The sequence below is a fragment of the Urtica dioica genome, chromosome 7 (genome assembly GCF_054948205.1).
Source record: "Urtica dioica subsp. dioica isolate 48M chromosome 7, U.dioica_male_clone48M_v1_H2, whole genome shotgun sequence".
Classification (NCBI taxonomy): domain Eukaryota; kingdom Viridiplantae; phylum Streptophyta; class Magnoliopsida; order Rosales; family Urticaceae; genus Urtica; species Urtica dioica.
Window position 1 is genome coordinate 37,956,480 of NC_142762.1, and position 25,197 is coordinate 37,981,676.

Below are 25,197 nucleotides of genomic sequence, written 5' to 3' on the forward strand. Positions count from 1 at the left end.
CCGTGAGACTTGACCGTGTATGCTGTTTTTTTTTTTTTGCCGTGTGTAACTGAGTTGTTATGGATTTTGTTTGGTCTTCTTTTTTTTTTATTTATTTAAATTAATGTCAATAAACATTGGAACTTATTTGTATTAATGTCAATAAAAAGTTACAGTGAGTTATTGAGGGTATTTTTGTACTTAAAGAAAATAGATAGTCATAATTTAGGATTAAATTGAACTTATTTGATTTTGGTCCAAAATCATTGTGGAGGTCATAGAATAGGAATAATCCCATCTTCTTCTTCTTAAAAAAAAAAAAAAAAGTTTGTCGTTTGACTCGGTGGTCCTAACCACACCGAATTATTTCTTACAGAAGCAGTGCAGTGAGGCCACCATGGAAGCTTGGAGGGTCCTTGAGTTCTACAGCGGCGTTGGTGGCATGGTATTATTGTCCTCTCCGACTATACATACATACTTACCGATAACCTAAGCATAGTTTTTTTTTTTTTTTTTTTTTTATTTTGTGTACTTTTGAGTTTGAAAATGAACTATTTTTTTGGTCAGAGATATTCACTGACCAAAGCCGGAGTCTCCGCTAAAGTTGTGGAAGCCTTTGACATCAACGACATGGCTAACGATGTCTATGAAGTCAACTTTGGCCACCGTCCTTATCAGGTTTCATTTTATTCATTAATTCAACCTCAATTTCTAATTATCAGGTTCAATAGGATGTGCTGTGTGTTAAGCGTAAAATTTTATGTTTCTCGGTTTGTTCTCAATCTCATTGACTGTGTGTCTGCCAAGGTTTCGTTTTTGAATTCTGAGTCCTTTTCAAGGTTCCGTAGAATTACTTGATTCAAATTCCTAGAAAAGGTTCGAAAAAACAAAGCAAGTTCAAACTCATATGAAATATTTTTATTACTTAATTTTAATTTTTGGTTACATATGGGATCGGGTAGGGAAATATTCAGAGCCTAACTGCGGATGATCTTGATAGTTACGGGGCACAAGCTTGGCTTCTCTCTCCTCCTTGCCAACCATACACTCGTCAAGGTCACACTTTTTTTTTTTTTTTTTTTTTTTTTTTTTTTTTTTGTGATCGAGACGAAGAGCTCATTTATCTTCTTCTCACTTATTTTGTTAGGTCTCCAGAAGCAATCCAACGATCCTCGGGCTTTCTCGTTTCTCAATATCCTCGCGTTAATACAACACATTTCACGACCGCCTCTCATGTTGTTTGTCGAAAATGTAGTCGGGTTCGAGGTTTGTAATCAAAGCTTTGGCTTGGCTCTAATAATAAATATTTTCTCTTGCTTATCTAGGTGTTTTTCTTTTTTACTTTTTTAAAATGTCGGTTTTTAATATATTGTTTCAGACGTCTGATACACATTCGAGAATGATAGATATTTTGGGAGAGGCTGGTTTTGCAACACAGGAGTTTATATTGACCCCATTACAGTTCGGCGTGCCTTATTCCCGGCCACGTTATTTTTGTCTGGTAAGTCTACTTTCTCTCTGAGGATTCCGTAAATAACTTTTTATAGTGTGTGGTTGAACTCATGCGTACTTGTTATGCAGGCAAAGAGGAAACCTCTGTCCTTTCAAAACCCCCAATTTGATAATAAGCTTGTTTGGTCTTCGAGCCCATTATCTGGGCAAGTTAACAAAAAAGCGACAAATTTCGACTTTGAGCAAACGCAAGAGAGCTTGGATGCGCTACTTGAATCATGCGAGCCAATAGAAAAGTTTCTCGAGCTGAGCAGTAGAGACGATTCTAGAACTCCCGAAAGTGATAGCAATGAACATAACACGAGTTCTGTTGAAGATTATACCGTCCCTTTGAGCTTGATAGAGAGGTGGGGAAATGCTATGGGTATCCTTTTTTAACAACGACCGTTTGTATTACCATTTTATTTTATATTATTTTTTCATTTGGATTTGTAGACTCGTGTTCCTGGATAGAATAATAACCTTAACTCTTGTTTAGATGTTGTGTATCCGGATTCAAAGCGATGTTGTTGTTTCACAAAAAGTTACTACCGATACGTTAAGGGTACTGGGTCGCTTTTGGCAACCGTAATGGTAAGTTTCCGTGACATTATTATTTAGTTATGACTTAGGAGATAACACAGGCTCAAATGTTATCGGATCGTCGCTAGATATCCAATCTTTTTGAGATCTAATAGCACTATCATAAAAGCTCTCTTTTTAATTTATATATCATTGTTTTTTCTATTTGTTTTTTGTAACGAGTCAATGACGAGATTATGGTTATGCAGCCCGAGAAAAGGGGTAAAGAGTCATCGCTGAAGGAGCAAGGTCTTAGATTCTTTACCCCTAGAGAGGTACGTCAATTTCTTTGCATTCCATTCTGTGTAATGAATTTTTTGCTGATAATTTTATTTCCTTGGAAAAATCAGGTGGCGAATCTGCATTCTTTCCCTGGAGAGTTTCACTTTCCGTCTCAGATAAGCCTTAGACAACGGTAATAAAACCCTTACGATAATCATACGCCTCTCCAAATTCTTGATTTGTTTGTAGTTTGTCATCTCGGTGTTTAGGGTCATGTAGGGATAGGACTTCTTTTTTATTATCATTAAATCTTATATTCTCATAAAATATGATGCCACAAATACGTGAACTTAGACGATGACGAATTAGAAAATAAAAATGTTACATTTGCCACTACGTACTAATACTAAGAGAAAAAAATGAGATTAGCTTAAAGGACCTGATTCCATGGCCTGAGATCTATTCCAAAAGCAAACATATTGTTTTAGTCTTTCCTAAGTTTTATTTTGTATTTTTTCAGTTATGCGCTGCTCGGAAACAGCCTAAGTGTGGCCGTGGTAGCTCCGCTACTGCAATATTTATTTGCTGAAACACCGTGACATTTACATCAAGACTTGTCATCGTCTTTGGCCATAACGGTTATTTGTCTTGGTAGACATTTACATTTCTTCAACTTTGAATTACTCGCATTTTTATTTTAAGCTTTTTTTTTTCTTTTCATTTTTTGATTTGCAATATTTTTCTCTAATTACATTAACCTAGATCTTATAATAAATAGATCACACAGAACTGATTTGCAACCACCATTTAGTTTAAAAGTTTATCTTATACTCTATTTTTGTACATTTAATTCAAGTAATTTCCTATTGGTCATCTCAGAAGTTGAATTACAGGAAATGAATTTTCCAGTATTTCTTTGCTTCGTTGTTTTGACACTTTACATAACCTTACACATCCGCACATAATAAAACACAAATACCCTTTGATTTCAGCATTTTATTTAAAATTTTCAGAATTGGTTTTGGGTTTTTATCAAAATCTCTAAATAATATATTATAAATAAGTCGATTAATATATAAAATTATCAACCATGTTGAGAGATGAACCAGTATGAAAGATCGAGCTCATAAAATATCAATGGTAAAGCCACAGAGTTACTATCCCTGCAACTTTTGAAGCATAATTCCGTGAGTTATCACTGGAAATTGCTCTCCTAAATCCTAAATAGTATCCCAATAGTACATCTTAAACCGTAAGATTATACAACGAGTAAACAAACATATAATTATATCACTCTTCGAGTGGCATAAAAGGGACAGCCATCAATTCCAAGTCGAACTTTCTGCCGGCTGTTACGCCGAAGAGCTCAGTCATGTCGAGATTCTCTGGTCTCATCTGATCCGGGAGATTCCAATCAAAATGGTACAAAAGCTGAGTAAGAGTGAGCTCGACAATGGCCAAACCGAATATCGTCCCCGGACACATTCTTCTCCCGGCACCGAACGGGACGTACTCAAAGTTATTCCCCTTGAAATCTACGGAACTATTCACAAATCTCTCCGGATAGAAAGTCTCAGGGTCGTCCCAGTACTCGGGGTCTCGTCCGATCGCCCAAGCATTGATCAAGACTTTTGTTCCTATCGGGATTTCGTAGCCTTGAACCACGCACGGCTCTCGACACTCTCTCGGGAGTAACAAGGGGACCGGAGGGTGTAGCCTTAGGATTTCTTGGACGACAAGCTTCAAGTAACTCAACCCTTGAATATCCGATTCTTTGATGATCTTCTTTCCCTTCAGAACTTGTCTAATCTCGGCTTGTGCTTTGGCCATCACCCTCGGATTTCTCATCATTTCGGCCATAGCCCATTCGGCTGTCGTGGCTGTTGTATCAATTCCTCCAGCAAACATGTCCTGCCAAATTTACATTATCAATTCTTCCGTTTTCCTTTTCATTCGTTTCTATTTAACGAAGACGCAAAAATAATTTATAATACATAATTTAAGCTTCGTAATATTTATAAAATATATGTATTAATTAGTTTACACCTGTTGGTTAATAGACATTTACTTTAAAAAATCAGCAGCTTTTTTTTTTTTTTTTTTTTTTTTTTTTGGAAAATTATGTGTTTAAAGACGTAAAACTGTACGTACATTTTAACATTTTAAATTTTGGTACATATAAATTGAATTAGACTCACTATTTAATACTAAATTTCCGGACAAAAAAAGGTAATACTTGCAGGTAATAACTAAATTTCCAAACTAATATGACATAGATTCTTACAGAGAGGGTAGCTTTGATGTGCTTCATGGTGATAGGAATCTCAAGGCCACCAGATCTCCGAAGCCGGAGAAGAACATCAACGAGATCTTCTTCGATCCCCGTCCCCGCGAGCGTTTCCGAATCGTGCTCGTCGATCATGCTCTGAAGAGCTCCGTCGATCTCGGCGTGCAGTTTCTTCGCCCTCGCCAACGAAGGACTCAGCGCCCGCAAGATCTTCAGGGACGGGTAGAGATCGGCGATCCCGAAACCCGCCGCCAATCGGATCGACTCCTTGAACTTCGACGCCAGCGAGGCAGCAGATTCCACGTCATACTTGCTCCCGAACGCCGCTCTCGAAACCACTCTGCTCATCAGCCCCAGAAGCCCCTCCGTGAGATTCACAGCCCCAGAAGAAGAAGAAGATCGGAATATCGATCTGAGGAGGCTCAGAACCTCCTCTTCGCGGACGGAAGAGAACGACGCGACGCGCTTGTTGCTCAGAAGCTCGACGACGCAGAGCTTCCTCATCTGCCTCCAGTACTGTCCGTACGGAGCGAAAGAGACGTTGTCGCAGCTTCCGGAGCAGACCTCGATGGCGACGAGCTTTGGGCGGTCGGCGAAGGACAGGTCGTTTGTTCTCATGCAGTCCCTGGCGAGCTCGGCGGAGGAGACGACGAGCGTGGACGACTCGCCGAGCTGGAGGTGCATCAGCGGGCCGTGCTCTCGGGAGAGCCGCCGGAGAGTGTGGTGCGGCGGTGAAGCTCCGATGAGGTTGTGTAGGTTTCCGATTACGGGTAGCTTCGTCGGACCCGGTGGGAGCCTTGTGATTCTGGAATAATAATGGTTGAATAGCTTGGAAATGATTGCTGCGAGGATTACGGTGGAGATTGAGTACGCGAGCAAGTCCATGATGATGATGGGAGATTATTAGTAAATTTCACTCTTCTTATTGTAGCATTACTCACTTCATCATATTATCAGTTTTGGCAACACGTTGACTTAGACTGTTCAAGTCGTCGCGTTTGAATCGTTGGCTTGAATAGATTGCGTGGCCGGATCCAGTTGATGCACGAGGTGTGGCCTCTGCCAATGTCTTTTGAAAAGTCTTTGCATTTATTTAATCTAAGAGAAATGTTCCATATTATATGTATAAATAAAAAATAGTATTTTTTTTTTGCATGAGCATGAATATAAATATATATTTTATTATGGTTTTTTTTTCAGATATATTATATTAAATTATCACTTGTAAAAACGTTATTGGTGAACATGAAATATACTATTGAACTTATCAAATATTGGTGGAAGCGAGATAAAATAAGAAATATATCAGAGATTAATTAAGAACAAAAATGTATTGGAATTTTGACATATACGTATTAGTAAAACATGAATTTGTTGCAATTAGTCATTGCACTAGTTTCCTTTAAGATTCTAACACAAATTTCATTTTATTAAAAAATCAATTTAATTTACTGGGATGATCGGCTATTTGTTTTGATAAAATGAAATTTGAAATACTTTTTAAAATGAGAATGAGCTATTAAGGTACTAGCCTAACTGCTCCATTCATTAAAATAACTCACTTTTCAAATCCAACAAAAATCCGTATTACTTGTTAAAGTGAAGGTGTACAAATACCCTTATGCCCTTCCCACTTTTTCCCTCTTATTTTAAATAAGAAAAAAAAAAACACGCACACGCACACACATAATCCTCTCACTCCTTACTCTTCTTTCTATCTCGAACCCAAAAGACTCATCCTTTCTACGCTACTTCACCACCACTTTGTACTCCGATCGTAACTCTGTCGCTCCCAACCAAGTCGAAAAAGAAAACCCTTGGAGGTTCATGGCTCTTTATGACCCGCGACCCTGCCGATCCCGTCGTCGGACCTTCGAGGGAAGTGACTAAGGAGACCTTGCTCTCGACCATGGTGATGTGCCTGCCCTCCCTAATTTTGAGGCCGCCACATTCCCGGGATGAAATCGCTCTTTGTTCAATACTCTTGGGGCAATATTCTTTAGTCTAAATTTGTGATTTTGACATTTAAGTTATAATTGAATCCATTTTGGGATTTATCTTCTTTATATTCTACTATAACATTGAAAGAGGTACTAAACACACCGTTCTTCTTATCCACATTGAATTTTTTTGGTCGTTCTGGTTTTCATAATTGAAGAAATCAACATGTGTCTGGTTTTCTACTATAACAAACTTGTTTTGAAAAATAAAATGAATTCAGATCTCTTGTCTCGTATTAGCTTAGTACATAACTGGCTCTTGTGAAATAATAGGAAACTATTACTTGGAGTGTGTTCAATAAAAGTGTCACGTTTTGCTATGTACTCAGACTTTGATGAACTATAATACACTTCTTTGAGGATGGATTACTCAACAAGTAGGTGGCAAAGATGACAAGCTGCAATCACATGGGCACAAACAAATAAATTTCCTTGCAATTCCCAGCATGGGCATGTCAGTATGGAGTCCATGGTGTTCTCTATGCTTGTCCAAAATCTTTTACTTGTCTATTGCAAAAGGTCTCACCTAAAAAAAGTTATCATAAAATGCTATTTAGGAAACATAGGATTTCAATTCTAATTTGTCACGAAATCCTAGATTTTGCGACAAATCAGTCATAAATAGAATTATTTGTGATAAATCTGTTACGAAATATAAGATTTTATGACAAATCGATCACGAAAAATAGGATTTTGTGACAAATCAATCACATGATTTTGTGACAAATTGGTCACAAAATACAAGTTTTGTGACAAATCGATCACGGATCTTGCATTTCCTGACAGTTAAAAAAACCAAAAAGACTGGTAGAGACTAACAATGATATTAATTTTTTTTCCCACTACTTGCATTTTATCTCAACCAGTAAATACACTTGGTTACCGAAAATTCCCTAACTTTGATGATCAGAGGATTCATAGACTCATCATTGACATCATGGAAAAGTACCTTGAAATCTTGAACAAACAACGTGCCCGCTTCTCGACTCCGACTTCATTCACAAGATACAGGCGCATTAAAGGGTCTCCCATGTCCAATATTTGCATAAAACTTTCCATTCAAACAAATTATATGCCGTTGCTGCACCGTATAACTTACATTTGAATATGACTTAGCACTTTCCGACTCAACAAGAGCAAAGGCTTTTAGATTCGTACATACTTAGATACAATTTTGCTTAGTTTATCTAAGTGCTCGTCAACTTATTAACTCGGAACTTAATTATTCACGAGATAATTGTTGTGCCATTTTTGTTTGTCAATACTTTCATGTGAAATTCTATGTAATGTTAGTTAATCAACTTTATAGTATTCAATTCGAAACAACTTCGAAATTACAAAATCCATCATCTTAACCTAACCCAAATATAAAGCAACAAGGTCTTAATTATAGACTGATAATATTATTTTTTACTCTATTTCCCATGGTCAACTCATTTAAGAAGAATGAGAACTAGTTTGTTGTGTTTCTTTTGTACCAAGAATCTTGGTGTACATCTTGGTGCATCATTTCATGTACTTATAATGATACAATTCATAATTATGAATACATGAGCATTCTAGCAAATCAAATGATCGTTTGGGGATGTGAATCATGTGAATTGTGATGCCTTATTAATAAACAAGACTGCTCCTTAATAATACAGTAAGAGTGGGCTCTTTTAAATCTTTACTGTGAAGCAGGATGCAATGCCACATCAGCAAGGACACGTCGGCATCAGCATCAAGTTAGTTATAACTACCTTGAGATAGCTTGCGCGACACGTCATCGCTGGTTCATGCTTTAAAACTTCTTGTAATCGCCTGCGTTAGCAAGTCATTCATTCAATATTGTATTCATGAGATTATGAGAGAAGAGAGATAGAGAAAAACAGAGAATCACAAGCAAGGCTTGGTGATCTAGAGTGTTTTTTTTGTCTCGACGGTGTTCGATTGATCTTCTTGTAATATCCGATTGAATATAGTGGAATTAGATCTGAATTAGGTACCGAATTAGATCTGAACCATGATAAAATCTGGCTATGTTCTTTTCGTTTGTTGTTTGTTCCTTTGATTGCTTACATCGCAAGTTATTTCCGTGTGTTTCAAATTGCTATCTGGTCTTGGTTTTAGGGGTTTTTTTTCAACAAACTGGTATCAGAGCCTCACCGCGAAGCCACGTTGAGGAAGTCGAAACCGATCAAACCCAAATCAAGCGCAATCATCATCGAACACGAGACGCGATCAAAGCTTTCTCAGACCTAGCATCAGAGATTTCAAGATCTGCGAAGAATGTCTACATTCAAGTCCGATATCGAGAAGTTTGATGGAAAGAATGATTTCTTGCTATGGAAAGAAAAGATGAGAGCACATTTGGGAATCCTAAGGCTCGATGACGCTCTGAAAGGACTCGCCAAAATGCCATAGACAATGTCAGACGAAAAAAAAGCAGATGTCATTAAGAGGGCAAGAAACACCATCATCCTGAGTCTTGGCGATCAAGTCTTGAGGAAGGGGATCAAGGAGAAATGAGCCGTTGCAATGTGGCTAAAGCTCAAGCAGCTCTACATGACAAAGACTCTTCCCTCGAGGATTTATCTGAAACAAAGTTCTACAGTTTCAAGTGGATGAAGGTAAAAGTGTTGATGATAGTATCAATGATTTTACCAAGTTGATTTCAGATCTGGAAAGTCTAGAGGTGAAGATAGATGAAGAAGACCAGACCATCTTCCTCATGAACTCGCATCCAAAGCCTTATGAGCAACTGAAAGATACTCTTAAGTATGGGAATGAGGCCCTATCTCTTGATGAGGTGATCAGTGTTGCCTATTCAAAAGAGCTTGATCTGAAATCAAGTGGCAAGACCAACAAGGCTGCATCAGAAGGACTTCATGTCAGAGGAAGACCAGAAAAGAAATCAAATGGCAAGAACAAATGAAGGTCAAAGTCCAGAGATCCTTCATCAACAACAGTTACTTGCTAGAATTGCAACAAAGAAGGCCATTACCAGAGGAACTGCCCAAAAAAAGAAACAGACTCAAGGGGATGGAAAGACAAAGAAGAATAACAACTCCAAAGTGAAGATGTTGCAAATATCCTTGATGGTCTTGACACATGTGATGTTCTTTTATATTCAAATACTGACCCACAAGAACAATGGATTCTTGATACAAGATGTACCTATCATATGATCCCAAGAAATGATTTCTTTTGTGATTATCAGGATTACACAGGTGGAAAAGTTCTCATGGGAAACAATGACAGTTGTGATGTCATTAGCCTTGGATCTATTATTCTCAAGATGTCTGATGGAACTTAACACATTCCAAACCTCAAGAGAAACCTAATCTCTCTAAGTACTCTTGATGCTCTGGGCTACAATTTCAATAGTCAAGGTGGAGCTCTCAGAATCTACAAAGGGGTACTCCAAGTGATGAAGGGAAAACTCGAACATGGGCTATATGTGCTAGAGGGTGACCTTAAGTGGAGAAGCTAGCACTATCAACATGAAGCCAGAGAAAGCTGATATGTGGCACATGAGGCTTGGACATATGAGTGTTCAAGGGATGACTGAACTCAATAAGCAAGGAGTCCTAAAGGTAACTGGTTTGTCTGATTTTCAACTATGTGAAAACTGTGTTCTTGGCAAATTTCACAGGTTAAAGTTCCCAAAGGCAATCCACAATACCAAAGGCACTCTAGACTACATACATTCAGACTTGTGGGGCTCCCCAAATGTTCCCCTTTCTCTCTCAAAATGCCAGTATTTCATCACCTTTATTGATGACTTCTCAAGAAAGGTATGGATCTACTTTCTAAAAACTAAAGCCCAGGCATTCACCAAATTGTTGGAGTGGAAGGCACTTGTAGAGACTCAGACTGAGAGAAAGATAAAGAGGCTAAGAACAGACAATGGTCTGGAATTTTGCAATGAAGAATTTGATTCTTACTGCACACAACAAGGAATTGCAAGAAAGCACACCTGTTCAGGCACCCCTCAACAAAATGGCTTGGCTGAGAGGATGAACAGAACCATTATGAACAAGGTGAGATGTATGCTTTTTGATTCTGGTTTACCTAAATCTTTCTGGGCCGAGGCAGCTTTTATTGCTTGTTACTTGATCAACAGGTCACCATCTGCTGCCCTGGACTTTGAAGTCCCAGAGAAGAAATGGTCTGGACACAACACTATATATGAACACCTGAGGCCTTTTGACTGTTTTGCATATGTCCACACCAGTCAAGGAAAGCTAAATCCCAGAGCAAGAAAATGAGTTTTCCTAGGTTACCCTGATGGTGTCAAGGGGTACAAAGTGTGGCTGCTAGAGGAGAAGAAATGTATGATATCAAGAGACGTGAGGTTCAATGAAGGAGTCTTCTACAAAGCCACAACCAAGAACAACCTGACACAAATACATCAATAACCACATGTTTTGATAGTGAAGCAAATTCTGAAGATCAGATTGGCTCAGAAACACCTAACACAGATCAAGGTGGAGCTGCTGAAGAAGATCTTGGAGCTATGCCAGGAAATGAAGATGAAGATCAAGCCTTTGACACATTTGCAGATGGCATTGACCCTCATGCAGAACAACTAATGGATTATGTCCTTGCAAGGGATAGAGAAAAAAGGATCAGCAAACCAAATACAAGGTATGCTCAAGCTGATCTCATTGCTTTTACCCTTGTGTCTGCTAGTCTCATTTCGGAAGAAGAACCAAGCAATCTTCATGAAGACAAGAAATGCAAGGAATGGTCTCTGTGGAAGATGGCCATGCAGGAAGAGATGGACTCTCTACACAAGAACCAAACCTAGGATATTGTCAAAAGACCTGAAAGAAAGAGGATAGCTGGATCTTCAAACTCAAGCCTGGCATTCCAGGAGTGGAAAGTGCTAGATTCAAGGCCAGGCTTGTAGCCAAAGGTTTTTCCAAAGTGAGGGGGATAGATTATCATGAAGTCTTCTCCCATGTTGTCAAACATACCTCAATAAGAATACTCTTATCACTAACAGCTATGTTTGACCGTGAATTAGAACATCTTGATGTCAAGACAACCTTTTTGCATAGAAAACTTGATGAACAGATTTACATGCAACAACCTGAAGAGTTCATTGCCCCAGGAGATGAAGAAAAGGTTTGTCTACTAAAGAAGTCCCTATATATTTATACAGTTAGTGGCATTCTAAAACTAAGAGCAAACCAAAAAGTAGCACAACATATAAAGTTTACTGAATAAACATACAAATCATAGAAACACACCGTGAGGTAGACATTAAATAAAATACATCATCTCACCGTCACACACACACACACACACACAACAAAAAAGCCTCACACATAACAGACATAAAAAAAGATGGCAAGCTCAACAGAGCAAGCCCAACAGATAAGAAGGCAGACGAGAGCAAATAATAACCAAAATTGACATACGAGATAAATATAAGATGTTAACGAAAGGTAAACAAATTTCCAAGTCCCTAACAACACATGATGGAAATCTAGCATCATATGAGACAGTCAACAACCATCTATTTAGACATCATCACACTTACAACTTTCAATCACAAGTTAAGAAAAAAAAAAACAATAAGAAACTGAGATGACAATCATACACATAAGCACATAATTCAGAAATAAAAAGTATTGCCTAGGAAGACAAAAACATAAAGCAGTGTAGACTAAGAATCATATCACATAAGGTAAGTATTTACAACAAACAAATATTTAAAGCCACATACACAAATAAGAGTACAGAATAATGAGTAATATCACGTGCAAATTCATAGAAACCAGAAAAACAAAAAAAAGAAATTGCATGAAAGAATCACATACACTACTTACAATATCCATACGATATAATTAATATATATATATATATATATATATAACATAAAATAAAACAGTAAAGCTAAACAATCAATACTCTATACATCTAAGAGATTCAATTATAAAGAACAAGTGAATAAGGTATAAGAGATTCAATGATACAAAAGTATTTAAAGCCACACACCACACAAATAACAGACAACCCATTAGATAGAAAGTAAACTACGTAAATAATAAAGAGTACAAGCTCAAAATACATCCATAAGGCTACATCTTTAAAGTACTATCACGGGCAAATTCATAGAAACCAGACAAAAAATGGACGAATCAATAGATACTACAAAGGGGTCTACTTACAACATCTATAACTAATATACACTGGGACAAAAAACGTTATCCAGTGCGACGAATGTCGCACCGAATACTTCAAATGTCGCACCTAAAAGATTATTAGGTGCGACATTAGGTGCGACGGCGTCGCACCGGATAACCCGTAGCAAAAGGCATTAGGTGCGACATGTCGCACCTAATACCCTTCAGCACCCAATATGTTAATTTGTAGTAGTGATATAGCATAACATAAAATGGTAAAGCAAAACAATCAGTATATACATTATACATAAGCGATTTGATACTTGACCTCCACAAAGACCGAGAATAAAAACTTACTCTTTTTTTTTAAACGAGAACACCTTTATATTAAGATCTTGCAAATGCCAATTACAAGAGTGGTTGTTCGGGAAAAACCCCAAAAAAGAAAATAGACACAAGGGGACATTTCTCGACTTAAACACTGAAACACCTATGAGCCTATCTGAGAAGAACTTCCTAGAGACGCAAATACTCTAAACCCGCTGACTGCTCCGATAAGAAACAAAAACCCCAAAACGAGATCCACGAAAACCATTGACAAGCATGGTGGTGACGGTAATCAAGCGAATCTCCAAATAACGAATATGTTTGCCATGCGCAGAAACAAATAATTCTCATATCAGAATTTGCCGTTCAGAGATTATACCCAACCTCACATCTAGAAAATGACTATTCGATTCAACCAGGGATCCAAATATCATAGCCAAAGTACAAGTAATTACGGTAACTCAGCCAATGCATATCAGTACTCACCAATAAGAAGCGTCAACCAATAATTCATTCAAATCCCATAGATCCAAAAAAGAAACCCTGACTTCTGGAAAATATGCATCCATTTATATGCCAGAACAACTCAGCTACAACCATTAAACCTAAAATATAGGGAAATAAACAGCTAGTACCAGCTGCTAAAATAAACAAAACTATCCAGAGAGATGAGCTAACAGAAGAAAAATACACGATCCCAAAATATAAGCAATCAAACAAAAATATAAGTCCCTAGATGTCAATACACGGTCCCAAAATATAAGCAACCAAACAAATGACATAAGCCCTTGGAGAACTGATACCATAGTGGCTCGTCAGAGGGAAGAATTCGTACAGAAAAACTGAGAACCAATAATCCCTGAAGATGCTGCAACCAATAAATTCCAACCTTTCTAATCCAAGCATGTTGTGACGGTAATCTAGCGGACTACCCAAAAACGAGTATAGTTTGCCATGCGCAGAAACAAATAGTTTTCTCATATCAGAATTCGCTAATCACAGATTATACACATGGCAAATCACAAATTATACCCATCCTCACACCCATGAAACGACTATTTGAGACAACCAGGGGTACAAGTAAGAACGGTAACTCAGCCAAAGAAATTAGTACTCACCAAAAAGTAGCATCAACCACTCATTCAAATCCCTTATAACAAAAAAGAAGCCCGGCCTCTGAAAGAAACGTTTTTATTTATAGACCAGAACATCCCAGCTTCCACCATTAGACCTAAAATATCCAGAGAGATGAATTTAAGATAAGCAAATACACCATCCCGGTCAATGCATGGTCCCAAAATATAAGCAACCAAAAACATTACATAAACCTGTTGGAGTATTAATACCATAGTGACTCGCCAGAGGGAGAAATCCTTACAGACAAACTTAGAAGAAAAAATCCTGAAGACACTGAAACCAAATAAATTCCAACCACTGATCCATTGCGCAACAAGTGTCGCACTAGGATTGCAAGAACCTTACATAAGAGAAACCCAATATAAAGAACAAATCAACATCACTCGGTATAAATGCCAGACCATCTTGGACGGAGAAATAAACATGAAAGGAAATATACCACCTCGCACATGAGCAACCTCACAGAGACCAATACCTTACAGAAACTGCATCCCAATCCTTGAACTAGTTCTCTAAACAATTGTGCAATCTCGACTGATTTGCAAAATATATATAAATTTTTTTAAAACAAGAATCTTATATTAACAGGCTGAAAATTTCAACAAAATTGTTGAAGTGCAAAATGAAATATAATTTTAATTTTCAATTTGGCTGCAATTTTATTTTATATACTTACTTACCTCCTCCGTCTCCGTCTTCGTCTTGCCCTTGTCCGTTCACCGACGCCACTTCGAACGGCATCTTGATGTCCCTAACGGCGGATGCAGGGGAGCGACCTTCACCGCGCTAGTGTCCTTCACAAGATATTGCACAGTCACTTTGTGGGATATTATGACCACCATCACTGCGCTCGTGTCTGGGTCAAGATGGTTCGCTAGATGGACTCCTCGTTCATTCCCTAAATTTTGGCATCAAAAGAGCAGCTGACTTTTATTTCACATTCCCTTTTATGATTAGAAAACAGACCTAGATTCTGAATAAGATATCTAGAGAGATTACTTGACGTACATCAATATTTAAATTCACAGATTAGAAACATATGTAAATCATGTCAGGAGAAATTAGTTCATTTTAAGAAACTACCCTTCTACTAAATCTGCTGAGGTATTAGGTATTCATAAAAAAAAAAATAAAAAAATAAAAACTTTTAAGGGCATACACAGGTTAGTAAGCTAGAAGGTAAAATCGAAAATGCTCGGAAATCATATGTAATTGCATTTAAAATATATATATATATATATATATATATATATATATATATATATATATATTGCATTTTCAACGTCATCGATTTTGTTTATGATCTAGGTTTATAGTTTCACTTGCACATATCAGTTTTCAACAAACGTGGATCAACAGTTTCGACAATATTTTAAAAAACGTTGCAGCATTTGCACAGCTGTAAATAAAATTTAGAGTAATATATATATATATATATATATAATGAGAATTTAGAGTTGACCTGAGTCAGAGAGAGCTTTCTGTACCGATTCAAGGATGGCCTCGCAATAAATGCATCAAGGCTGTTTTACCGCAACAAGTCATTAATTTTCATGTATAAAGTCAGCTCTGGAAGTTACGAAAAGAAACAGAGGCCCAATCCATGAAGATATGTCACGCTTGAGTAAGAAGAAGCCCATAGAAATAAATCAGCTCGGCTTGCTATAAACTGACCCAGACCATCTGGAAAGAAGAGATAAAGGCAAGCCTATATACCATCTTCACAGAAAATCAACCGACCATAAAAATTGCAAAATTCAAATGCATTGGGTTTGTGTCTTGACCATATCTGCAAAAGAGTAATACCACAAGAATTGAAATTAAAAGCACACCGAGACATCACTCAGCTAATAAAGTAGTGATCTTACTTTAAGGTTTTGATGCCATAGAAAAACAGTAGCTAATACTGATACAAAGGATTTTCATGAGCCTGTTACCTTAACTATGTATAAAATTATGCACATATAAATATAGAAACTTGGGGCCACAAGTGTCGATATTATTATTGTAAGTAAGAGCATGAGGGATTACATCATAGAAGAATATAAAAATAAATAAATAAATAAATAAAAAAAACAGTTATATGTCCCTACCAACCAAAGGAAGGTCAAGACAATCTACAAGGCTTACAAAGGAAAATACCTTCATATATAAATAATATAAGAAAACTAAGAAGATAATTCGATCAATATCAAAGTAGAATATACCTAAATTTATTGATATTAATATGTTCTATCTTATGTTCTCAATGTGAATTTCCTTCCAGACTCGAAAAGCACAGCAATAGCTCAAATACCACTTTTTTATTATTAGAAAGGAATTCAGTAAAAATATTACCCATCAAAGGTCACGCTTACTAAAAGAAATCTTAAGTTGAAGCCCTATTCTAACAATTTTATAACAAAAATGAGATACTCGGGGAGCCACTCACATGGCCCTGCGCAAGGTTTCAGAAGCCTTGGAAGCTAAAAAACATCATAGAATACTATAAAGAAGTAGAGATAGAGAGTCCTTGGGCTATTAGAACTTACAGTTTTCCTTCCCACAATATCTTCTATCCATCCTCAGTTTTCATTCTTGATACGAATGCTGATAATAATGTATCTATTTTGAGCAAACTAGTTACTGTGAGAAGCAACATATTGGATAATGGCAATAAAATCACTTCAAAGTAGAGGTAAAATAGCAAAGCACGTGAAGAAACTAATTCGTCGAGGCATAAGATAAATGATTCTATACCATTCACGTCTTGCTCAAAATAAAACAGGAAAAACACATCACTGTTGAGTTCTATGTTCCAGTGCAACAATACCAATTGAAAAGAAGTAATAAAGAACCAGAGGTCGACTCCGACTGACACAGATCAAAACGCTTCAACTAAAAAGAGGCAACAAAATATAAAAGTAAAATTGGCAACAAAATCACTTCAAAGTATAAGTATGAAAACACAATAAGAAACTGAGTCATCAAGGCATAAGAGAAATGGTACTGTAGTCATCAAGGCACATGAAGTAACTGAAAACACATCAATGTAAGTTTATTCGGTGCTACATTAACACTCGTAAATAAATAAATAAAAGAACCAGAGATCGATTAGGACTAACACATATCAAAGCGCTCCGACTAAAAAGAGCCAATACAAAATAAATATGTACAGATAAAGTACATCATAATAGAATCGAGCTAGACGGAGGTTCATAAACGGAGAAGATAAATGTGTCAGGGGTTAGCTATGTTATCATGACTTTACATAATGTCTGGTTATTTAACTTTCTTTTTCTACAAAAATAAAGCAAAACTTTCTATCACCCCTGGTGCCATTCATGATTTTTTTTCTTTATATGGGTTATGCCTATGCTTTGATATAACTTCATATATAGACTTTTAATTTGTCACATAGGCAGAGGTGATCGCAACAGATTTGCTTCGGCTCAATCAAAAGGGAAAAATACCAACCTATTTAGACCTTTTGAAAATTGAGTGAAGTGATCCTCCCAACGCCATTGAAATCCCGAGTCCTAAAGCAGTGAGACAGAACTAATAAATCTCTGAAAACTTGAAGATATATTGGCGTCCAAAAGCTGACAAGAACAGTTTTCAAATGAGGATCCAACCTGCTTTGCACTGAATCTCCAATTCCGGCCAGATTTCCTGTCACGAGAGAATCGCTATATCACATCTTCACCTCCACCATGATGAATTAACAACGCAAATTTGAATCCATAAGCTAGTATCTCCATGAAATATTCCACAAAGACGAGAGATTGTTTAGAAAACATAGACAAAGTGACGTGTAGAATATCGCGTATTTATTCGGCATAATGACAACAGTATTAGTAAGATTCAGTCAGACGTTAGCTAGAGGCCAACGGGATATAAAGCCTAGGCCTTATAGTACAAATTTTGAACCATGCTATATCTAACACATTTACCCGCATATTTGTAAATCCCATGATACATGCCCATTGAGATATCAACAAATGAAAGAAATAATCAAATAATTAAAAAAAAAAAAAAAAAAAAAAACGACAGTACAAGAGAATAATCTCACTTGATATTCATATTCATAAGGAATATTTTCTTTTTATTTCTGAAGTTAGTTCAGGAAAAATCTCAGAAGGAATTTCCGTCCCCAAAACAAATTACAGTTATTTTTGTTTGAAATGAGAAGTGAAAACTGCTTAGTTTGTGAACTCCTTTTGTGAGATGAAGCATAATACTTTCAAACAAAAATAATTGTACATGTAAAACTCAGTGCTTTACATAGTTCCCATCTCTTATCTTAGTAACGCAACAAATTAAACAAGCAGATTAAGAAGATGAGTGCCTAAACAAAGACAATAAAACAGAGTTAAGAGAAGAATACATGTCTTCCTCTTCCACTTCGTGTGATGAACACATAGAAGGATACATGGCTATTAAACAAGCAGATTTCAAACACATAGATATACAAACAAATTACCTCAAAAGCTGAATGAGATTCCTCATCACGCTCTGTCCTTGGATAGTGCTCCTAACCGACGAGGAGGTTCTTCTGGTCAAACTGGACCTTCGTGTTCAAAAGACCAATCCATGACCTACAAAGAGCATAGTTGAAAAGACCTTTTGATTAAATTTGAATTTTGAGAGGTTATAAAATCCACCAACATGAAAAAAAATGCGTCGATAACATTATGTCCCTCAATGAACAACTATTCCTAACATTGTGTTTCGAAATTCTTATAAAGGGTATATACTTCTTTTCTTGTGCAGGTTACCTCTCTCTAGGTAATCAGTTGACTGACATTGTACCGTGAAACACAGGTTTCAAAGTTTCATAAATCATCGAAGGCACAGAAATCTCCTATTAGTTCTCAACAAAGGATCGATAGGTACTCTCCCACTGGTCTGGTACGGAATTGTCTAGAACTCGAAGCCATAATTTCACCTGTAACAAAAAAAAAGGCCCACACTAAACAAACATAAATTCTCACATCAGTTCTGAGACTATGATAGTTTCACATACCTTTATGCAGGTCATGACTCCCGGAAATGCTCTCGACTAGGTTTCTCGAACCATGAAATGTGTTCCTTCCTACAGGATATACCTTCACAGCAAAAATACTGGGGAGCTTTGAATAAGAAAAAGCTTGGATCCAAAGCCCCAAGTCCTTCTTCATGTCTGGGATGTTCAGCAAAGTGCCCAGCTAGACTGGGATGTTCAGCAAAGTGCCCAGCTAGCCTAATTCAATGTTGCATCTAGCGCAAAAAAAAAAAAAAAAAAAATAGAACATGGTCAATTACATACAATAATAGATACACTGATCAGAAATCGGATAGTTATTGTCTTATCTACTAACCTGAGAGTCATCCCATAACAAATGAGGTTCTTGAGAGCATTGGTGATGTTGATTCCAGGGTTTCATGACCGAAGCGAACAAACTTCTACGAGTAGTCAACTCTGGAGGCCGACCACCTCTTCGATGACGCGCTCCAACTATGTGCAATGGGAGGTCAAGTTGGCCCTTCCTTGAGGCAATTGGTAAAGGTAACTACTAAGCAATTCATAACAACGCCGCTTGTAGAAACCAACAGCAAATAAAAGAAGATATTATTCACATATACTCTTATTATTAACTAAATTGTCACGTCATCAATTTAGCTAATTACAAGTTATTAACTATTTGTTAGCTAGAATACAATTTACAAGTTCCATATGGCTTAGTTAGATTTAAGTGCACTCTCATCTTTAGGTGTAGTATAAAAAAACTAGGGAAATAAGTTTCTCATTAGCAACTTCCTAGTAAAAAAAAAATAAAAAAAAAAAACTGATTTTTTTTATGATCCTTTAATTCACGAAAAATGACCTCAATCATTCTTCATCATCAGCAATGGCCCGATCCGATGGAAGCCCAACCATACCCGTCATACCTGCGAACAATACCCAAAATTCAAATGGTTTTCTTACCCGTCATACCTGAGCAGTCCCAGCCTCGCCGAAGTGGTCTGGCCGATTCTTGGCCCGCACGCACTGCGGTCGAGACTCGGTGGAAGGTTCGCGTGCCTCACCGCCGACTGCGGCTCCGGTGACACTGGTGGAGTTCACGCTAAACAGCCTGGAGGGGCTGGACTTCTTTGACGTGAGCCTGGTGGACAGGTTCAACCTCCCAGTCGTGGTGGTGCCACGTGGCGGGGCGGGGCGTGTGCCTGGCGGGGCTCAGGGTGGCGGCAGGGGCGCGTGGCATGCCGCAGCGCGTGCGAGGCGCTGGGGGACCCGAGGTTCTGCTGCGGCGAGGCATATTCGCTGGAGACTTGCGGGCCGTCGGAGTATTTGCTGTATTTCAAGCGGGCCGTCGGAGTATCCTTGTGGGTCGCGACAGCAGGGAATGACCCGTCTGGATAGATTTTAATTTGATCTCAGCACAACTAGTCTCTGAACTATTCTAGCATGCTTGTGACATCTTGGTTCTTGATATACTTCTACGAAATTCAACACCTGTACAACTTTATAAGTATTTTACACATTTGTTGTTCTCTGATCAACTATGTCAATATAAACTAATGTCACTCACAAATATAATCATTCATTTTTTTTTACCTGAAATTCTTCGAAATCATCAGCTTGATCCCACAGGTCCTTTGTCTTCATTACTTAGTCCATAGCAGTGTCCAATCAAATTCAGCTTTGGAAACCAAACAAACATCAAGCTTATTAAGTTTTAGTGTAAATTAACAGACTTCATTCTAGAGACAGAGATCGCGTCGTGCTCTGTCAGTGAAGCTCTGCGTAGTAGATACTGAAAACAAAAAAACACAATGAATACTAGAAACATTTATAGAGAGAAATAAAACAGAATGTAAAATAATCAAACTGACCTTAAACATGCCAAAGACTGCTTCGGTCCAAATAGTCTATAAGGAGCTTCTTATAACCGTTGGGATTGAGAAGCCAAATGAATCGACCCCGCAAACGTTCCGCGATGGTTCCGATGACTAACCCACTTTAAAAAAAAAGACATTTATTTCAAATCAGAACATTTTAAGAAAAAATAAATAAATATGGACATCTACCAATATAAAAATGGTTTTGCGAACCAACCTTGTGGGCATCTGCATCGGTGTACTGATGAGCCGTGTCGTAAGACGACATGAAGCCTTGTGACCTAAGGAACTTGTAAACATGCCAGCTTTTGCAGGGTCATAACTTCCAGAAGTGCTCTGGACTAGGTATCTCAAACCATGAAATGTGTTCCTTCCTACACAATATACCGTCGCAGCGAAAAAGTACGGAGCTTCGAATAACAAAAAGCTTGGATCCAAAGCCCCAAGTCCGTCATCCCCTGGGACGTTCAGCAAAGCGCCATGCTAGCCTAGTTCAATATCGCATCAAGCCCAAAATAAATAAATAAAATGAATTAGAACATGGTTAATTACATATGATAATAGATACACTGATAAATTGGATAATGACTTACATGCTAACCTGGGAGTCACCCCGGAACTAACAAGGTTCTTGAGAGTATCGGGGAGAAGTCAACTATGGGAGGCCGACCACCTCTTCGATGACAATGGGAGGTCAAGTTTGCCCTTCCCTGAGGCAATCGATAAAGGTAACAGATAATACAATTCATAATAACGCATCTTATAGATATCAGAAAATAAGACAAGATAGTGTTCACATATACCGGCAGACAAGATAGTGTTCCTCGGCTTCAATTTCTCGTATGAGGTTGCAGTCCTTCTCGATCCGACCTTCCTTACAAAGCGCGCCGATCTCATTCGCAATAGAGATGGCGAAGAAATTCTTCTTGCCAACTCTGCTTAAAGATATCGAGATAGTAACAAATACATAAAAGGGCAAAAAAGAAAAAGAAATGCATAGAAATACTGAAAGGCATCACAAGACTCCTGAGACAGCGTCCTTCGGGCGGCGACGGCAGGGAGGGAGATCGGGCTGGTGACCCACTTCGATTCGAACTGGTAACAGAGTGTGTTTCTAAACCCTGAATCAACAAACAACAACATATCTACAATTAAAGAAAATTTCAGAAAGAATTAGCAAAAATATAACCGACGATATTCCTCATCACGCTCTGTCCTTGAATAGTGCTCCTAACCGACGAGGAGGCTGGTCTTGTCAAACTGGACCTTCGTGTCAAAAGACCAATCCATGATCTACAAAGAGCATATTTGAAAAGACCTTTTGATTAAATTTGAATTTTGAGAGAGGTTATAAAATCCACCAACATGAAAAAAACGTGTCGATAACATTATGTCCCTCAATGAACAACTATTCCTAACATTGCGTTTCGAAATTCTTATAAAGGATATATACTTCTTTTCTTTTGCAGGTTACATCTCTCTAGGTAATAAGTTGACTGACATTGTACCGTGAAACACAGGTTTTAAAGTTTCATAAATCAAAGGCACAGAAATCTCCTTGTAGTTCTCAGCAAAGGATCGAATAGGTACTCTCCAACTGGTCTGGTACGGGATTGTCCAAAACTCGAAGCCATAATTTCACCTGGAACAAAAAAAACACACTAAACAAACATAAATTCTCACATCAGTACTGAGATTATGATAGTTTCACACACCTTTTTGCAGGTCAAGACTCCCAGAAATGTTCTCGACTAGGTCTCTCGAACCATTAAATGTTTTCCTTCCTACAGGATATACCTTTACAGCAAAAAAAAGTGGGCAGCTTTGAATAAGAAAAAGCTTGGATCCAAGCCAAGTCCTTCTTCATGTCAGAGATGTTCAGCAAAGTGCCCAGCTAGACTGGGATGTTCAGCAAAGTTCCCAGCTAGACACATGGGCACTAGCGCAAAATAAAAAAAATTAGAACATGGTCAATTACATACAATAATAGATACACTGATCAGGAATCGGATAATTATTGTCTTACATACTAACCTGGGAGTCATCCCAGAACAAATGAGGTTCTCGAGCCTGTGTAAAGATTTCGGGTTAGAAACCATTACACAAAAAGGGAAAAAAAAAAAAAAAAAGATTTACTGTTTACAAAATTCTTGTCTATGCTTCTTATATGTCAACATTGTATTCTTCTTCCCTTTCTTCTACTCATCTTCCTTTCATTCAAATACTGAAAGGCATCGATAAGATTCCTGAGACAGCATCCTTGTGGGTCGCGACAACAGGGAATGACAACAACAGAGTGTGCTTCCATACCCTGGATCAGCAAACAACAAATCAACTATTACAAGCAATTTCAGAAAGAATTAGCAAAAAAAAAAAAACAGAGGGACAACACGTGATACTGGAGGATTCACTGTGGGGCGGGGCGGGGCGGGCCGAGGAGTGCCATGGTTGAGTCGAACCGACACTAATTAACTGAGAGGTTTTAGCTTTTCTCTCTAGGGTTTTCACGAAAACTCTCGCTTGATTTCATTGTGGCACTGGAGTCCCATCGGAAGCCGTGATCCACCAGCCGGACCGGTTAAAGGCGGTTCGATCTGGCAGATAATATCACCACCTCCAAGAGGAATATCTTCCAACCAGTGGAATGAACGGGTCACACCATTTCTTAGCTTTATGATTGTTACACATACCTTGTGCAGGGTCATAACTCCCAGAAGTGCTCTCGACTCAAACCATGAAATGTGTTCCTTCCTACACGATATACCTTCACAGCGAAAAAGTATGGAGCTTCGAATAACAAAAAGCTTGGATCCAAAGCCCCAAGTCCGTCATCCCAGGGACGTTCAGCAAAGTGCCACGCTAGCCTAGTTCAATATCGCATCAAGCCCAAAATAAATAAATAAAATGAATTAGAACATGGTTAATTACATATGATAACAGATACACTGTGATAAATTGGATAATGTCTTATGTGCTAACCTGGGAGTCACCCCGCCACAAATAAGGTTCTTGAGAGCATCAGGGATTTTGATTCCGGGGTATCATCACCAAATCAAACGAGCTTTAGCGAGCAGTCAACTATGGGAGACCGACCACATCTTCGATGACAATGGGAGGTCAAGTTTGCCCTTCCTTGAAGCAATCGATAAAGGTAATAGATAATACAATTCATAATAAAGCAGCATATAGAAATCAGTTAATATGACAAGATAGTGTTCACGTATACCGGTAGACAAGATAGTGCTCCTCGGCTTCAATTTCTTGATCGGGCTGGAGACTCGGCGTAAATTCAAAATGGTAACAGAGTGTATTTCTAAACCCTGAATCAACAAAAAACAACAAATCTACAATTAAAGACAATTTCAGTAAGAATTAGCAAAAATATAAAAAGAGGGAGGGCTCGTGATACTGAAGACGACTTAGTGGATTCATGGCAGGGCGAGTCAGGGAGCCGAAACGAAAAGAATAAGAGAAACTGAGAACGGGTGAGGGGTTTAAGCTTTTCTTTCTAGGGTTTTCGCGGCACCCACGAAGCTGGAAGGGACGGGTCAAGGGACAGCCAATCTCGCTCTCCACCCGCGCTTTTAGCCCAATAACCGCCTCTGGAGCCCCGACATAAGCTCACCGGATGGGCTGAGATCTGGTGGTTGTGACATGAACTGGCCTCCGGACACACCGCAGATCAAGACAACCAACACCAGTCTCGGCAGAAGATTGAAGTACCCGTTATCAGAACCGGCGAGCTTCTTGCGAAGGTCACGATCGGCCTTGCAATGCCAGAGACGGAATCGAGGTTTGGCGACAAGGCAGAGAGGGAAAGACTAGGAACTAACGAAACGAGTTGGATCGGGAGAGGGGTTTTAGCTTTTCTTTCTAGGGTTTTTCCGGCACCGACGAAGCTGGAAGGAATGGGTCTAGGGACAGCCAATCTCGCTCTCCACCCGCGCTTTTAGCCCAATAGCCGCCTCCGGAGAACCGGTAGAAGCTTCGCCGGACGGGTTGAGACCTGGTGGTGGTGGCACGATCTGGCCTCCGGACACACCGCAGATCGACACCAACGACGCTAGTCTCGGCAGAAGATTGAAATTCCCGTTACCGGCGAGCTTCTTGCTAAGGTCACGGCGATTCCGGGGACGGAATCGAGGTTTGGCGACGGGGCAGAGATGGAATGGCTGGGAACGAACGAGATGCG

General features: G+C 38.5%; 2 protein-coding genes and 2 long non-coding RNA genes across 4 annotated transcripts; 1 reads left to right on the plus strand and 3 right to left on the minus strand.

The window, feature by feature from the left end:
• The first annotated feature begins 322 nt into the window (after positions 1 to 322).
• DNMT2 (DNA methyltransferase-2) lies at positions 323 to 3,171 on the plus strand. Its single transcript, XM_089620491.1, has 10 exons — positions 323 to 424; positions 547 to 657; positions 942 to 1,035; positions 1,127 to 1,245; positions 1,358 to 1,480; positions 1,561 to 1,855; positions 1,970 to 2,064; positions 2,262 to 2,327; positions 2,403 to 2,467; positions 2,795 to 3,171. Exons 1-10 carry the CDS (start codon positions 377 to 379, stop codon positions 2,871 to 2,873), a joined length of 1,095 nt encoding a protein of 364 aa, XP_089476617.1. The 5' UTR covers positions 323 to 376; the 3' UTR covers positions 2,874 to 3,171.
• A 212-nt stretch (positions 3,172 to 3,383) lies between these two features.
• LOC149391325 (premnaspirodiene oxygenase-like) lies at positions 3,384 to 5,450 on the minus strand. The gene is made up of 2 exons (XM_089620490.1): positions 4,559 to 5,450; positions 3,384 to 4,185 (listed from the first exon to the last, which is right to left on the minus strand). The coding sequence occupies exons 1-2, from the start codon at positions 5,444 to 5,446 to the stop codon at positions 3,565 to 3,567; spliced, it is 1,509 nt and encodes a 502-aa protein (XP_089476616.1). The 5' UTR covers positions 5,447 to 5,450; the 3' UTR covers positions 3,384 to 3,564.
• Positions 5,451 to 13,344: 7,894 nt separating this feature from the next.
• Positions 13,345 to 19,877, minus strand: LOC149391326 (uncharacterized). Its single transcript, XR_016300145.1, has 10 exons — positions 19,484 to 19,877; positions 19,150 to 19,382; positions 18,902 to 19,071; positions 18,607 to 18,721; positions 17,759 to 17,795; positions 17,611 to 17,662; positions 15,607 to 15,852; positions 14,825 to 15,042; positions 14,126 to 14,238; positions 13,345 to 13,935 (listed from the first exon to the last, which is right to left on the minus strand). It is a non-coding gene; the product is annotated as an uncharacterized LOC149391326 (long non-coding RNA).
• A 1,008-nt stretch (positions 19,878 to 20,885) lies between these two features.
• LOC149391327 (uncharacterized) lies at positions 20,886 to 22,429 on the minus strand. Its single transcript, XR_016300337.1, has 5 exons — positions 21,809 to 22,429; positions 21,607 to 21,715; positions 21,223 to 21,493; positions 21,000 to 21,124; positions 20,886 to 20,920 (listed from the first exon to the last, which is right to left on the minus strand). It is a non-coding gene; the product is annotated as an uncharacterized LOC149391327 (long non-coding RNA).
• Between the last annotated feature and the right edge of the window lie 2,768 nt (positions 22,430 to 25,197).

Coding starts and splice junctions, on each gene's coding strand:
- DNMT2 (XM_089620491.1), top strand. CDS start 377: ATGGAAGCTTGGAGGGTCCTTGAGTTCTACAGCGGCGTTGGTGGCATG. Junction 1,481..1,560: donor GGCCACGTTATTTTTGTCTG/GTAAGTCTACTT, acceptor CTTGTTATGCAG/GCAAAGAGGAAACCTCTGTC. Junction 2,328..2,402: donor GATTCTTTACCCCTAGAGAG/GTACGTCAATTT, acceptor TGGAAAAATCAG/GTGGCGAATCTGCATTCTTT.
- LOC149391325 (XM_089620490.1), bottom strand. CDS start 5,446: ATGGACTTGCTCGCGTACTCAATCTCCACCGTAATCCTCGCAGCAATC. Junction 4,186..4,558: donor ACATCAAAGCTACCCTCTCT/GTAAGAATCTAT, acceptor TAAATTTGGCAG/GACATGTTTGCTGGAGGAAT.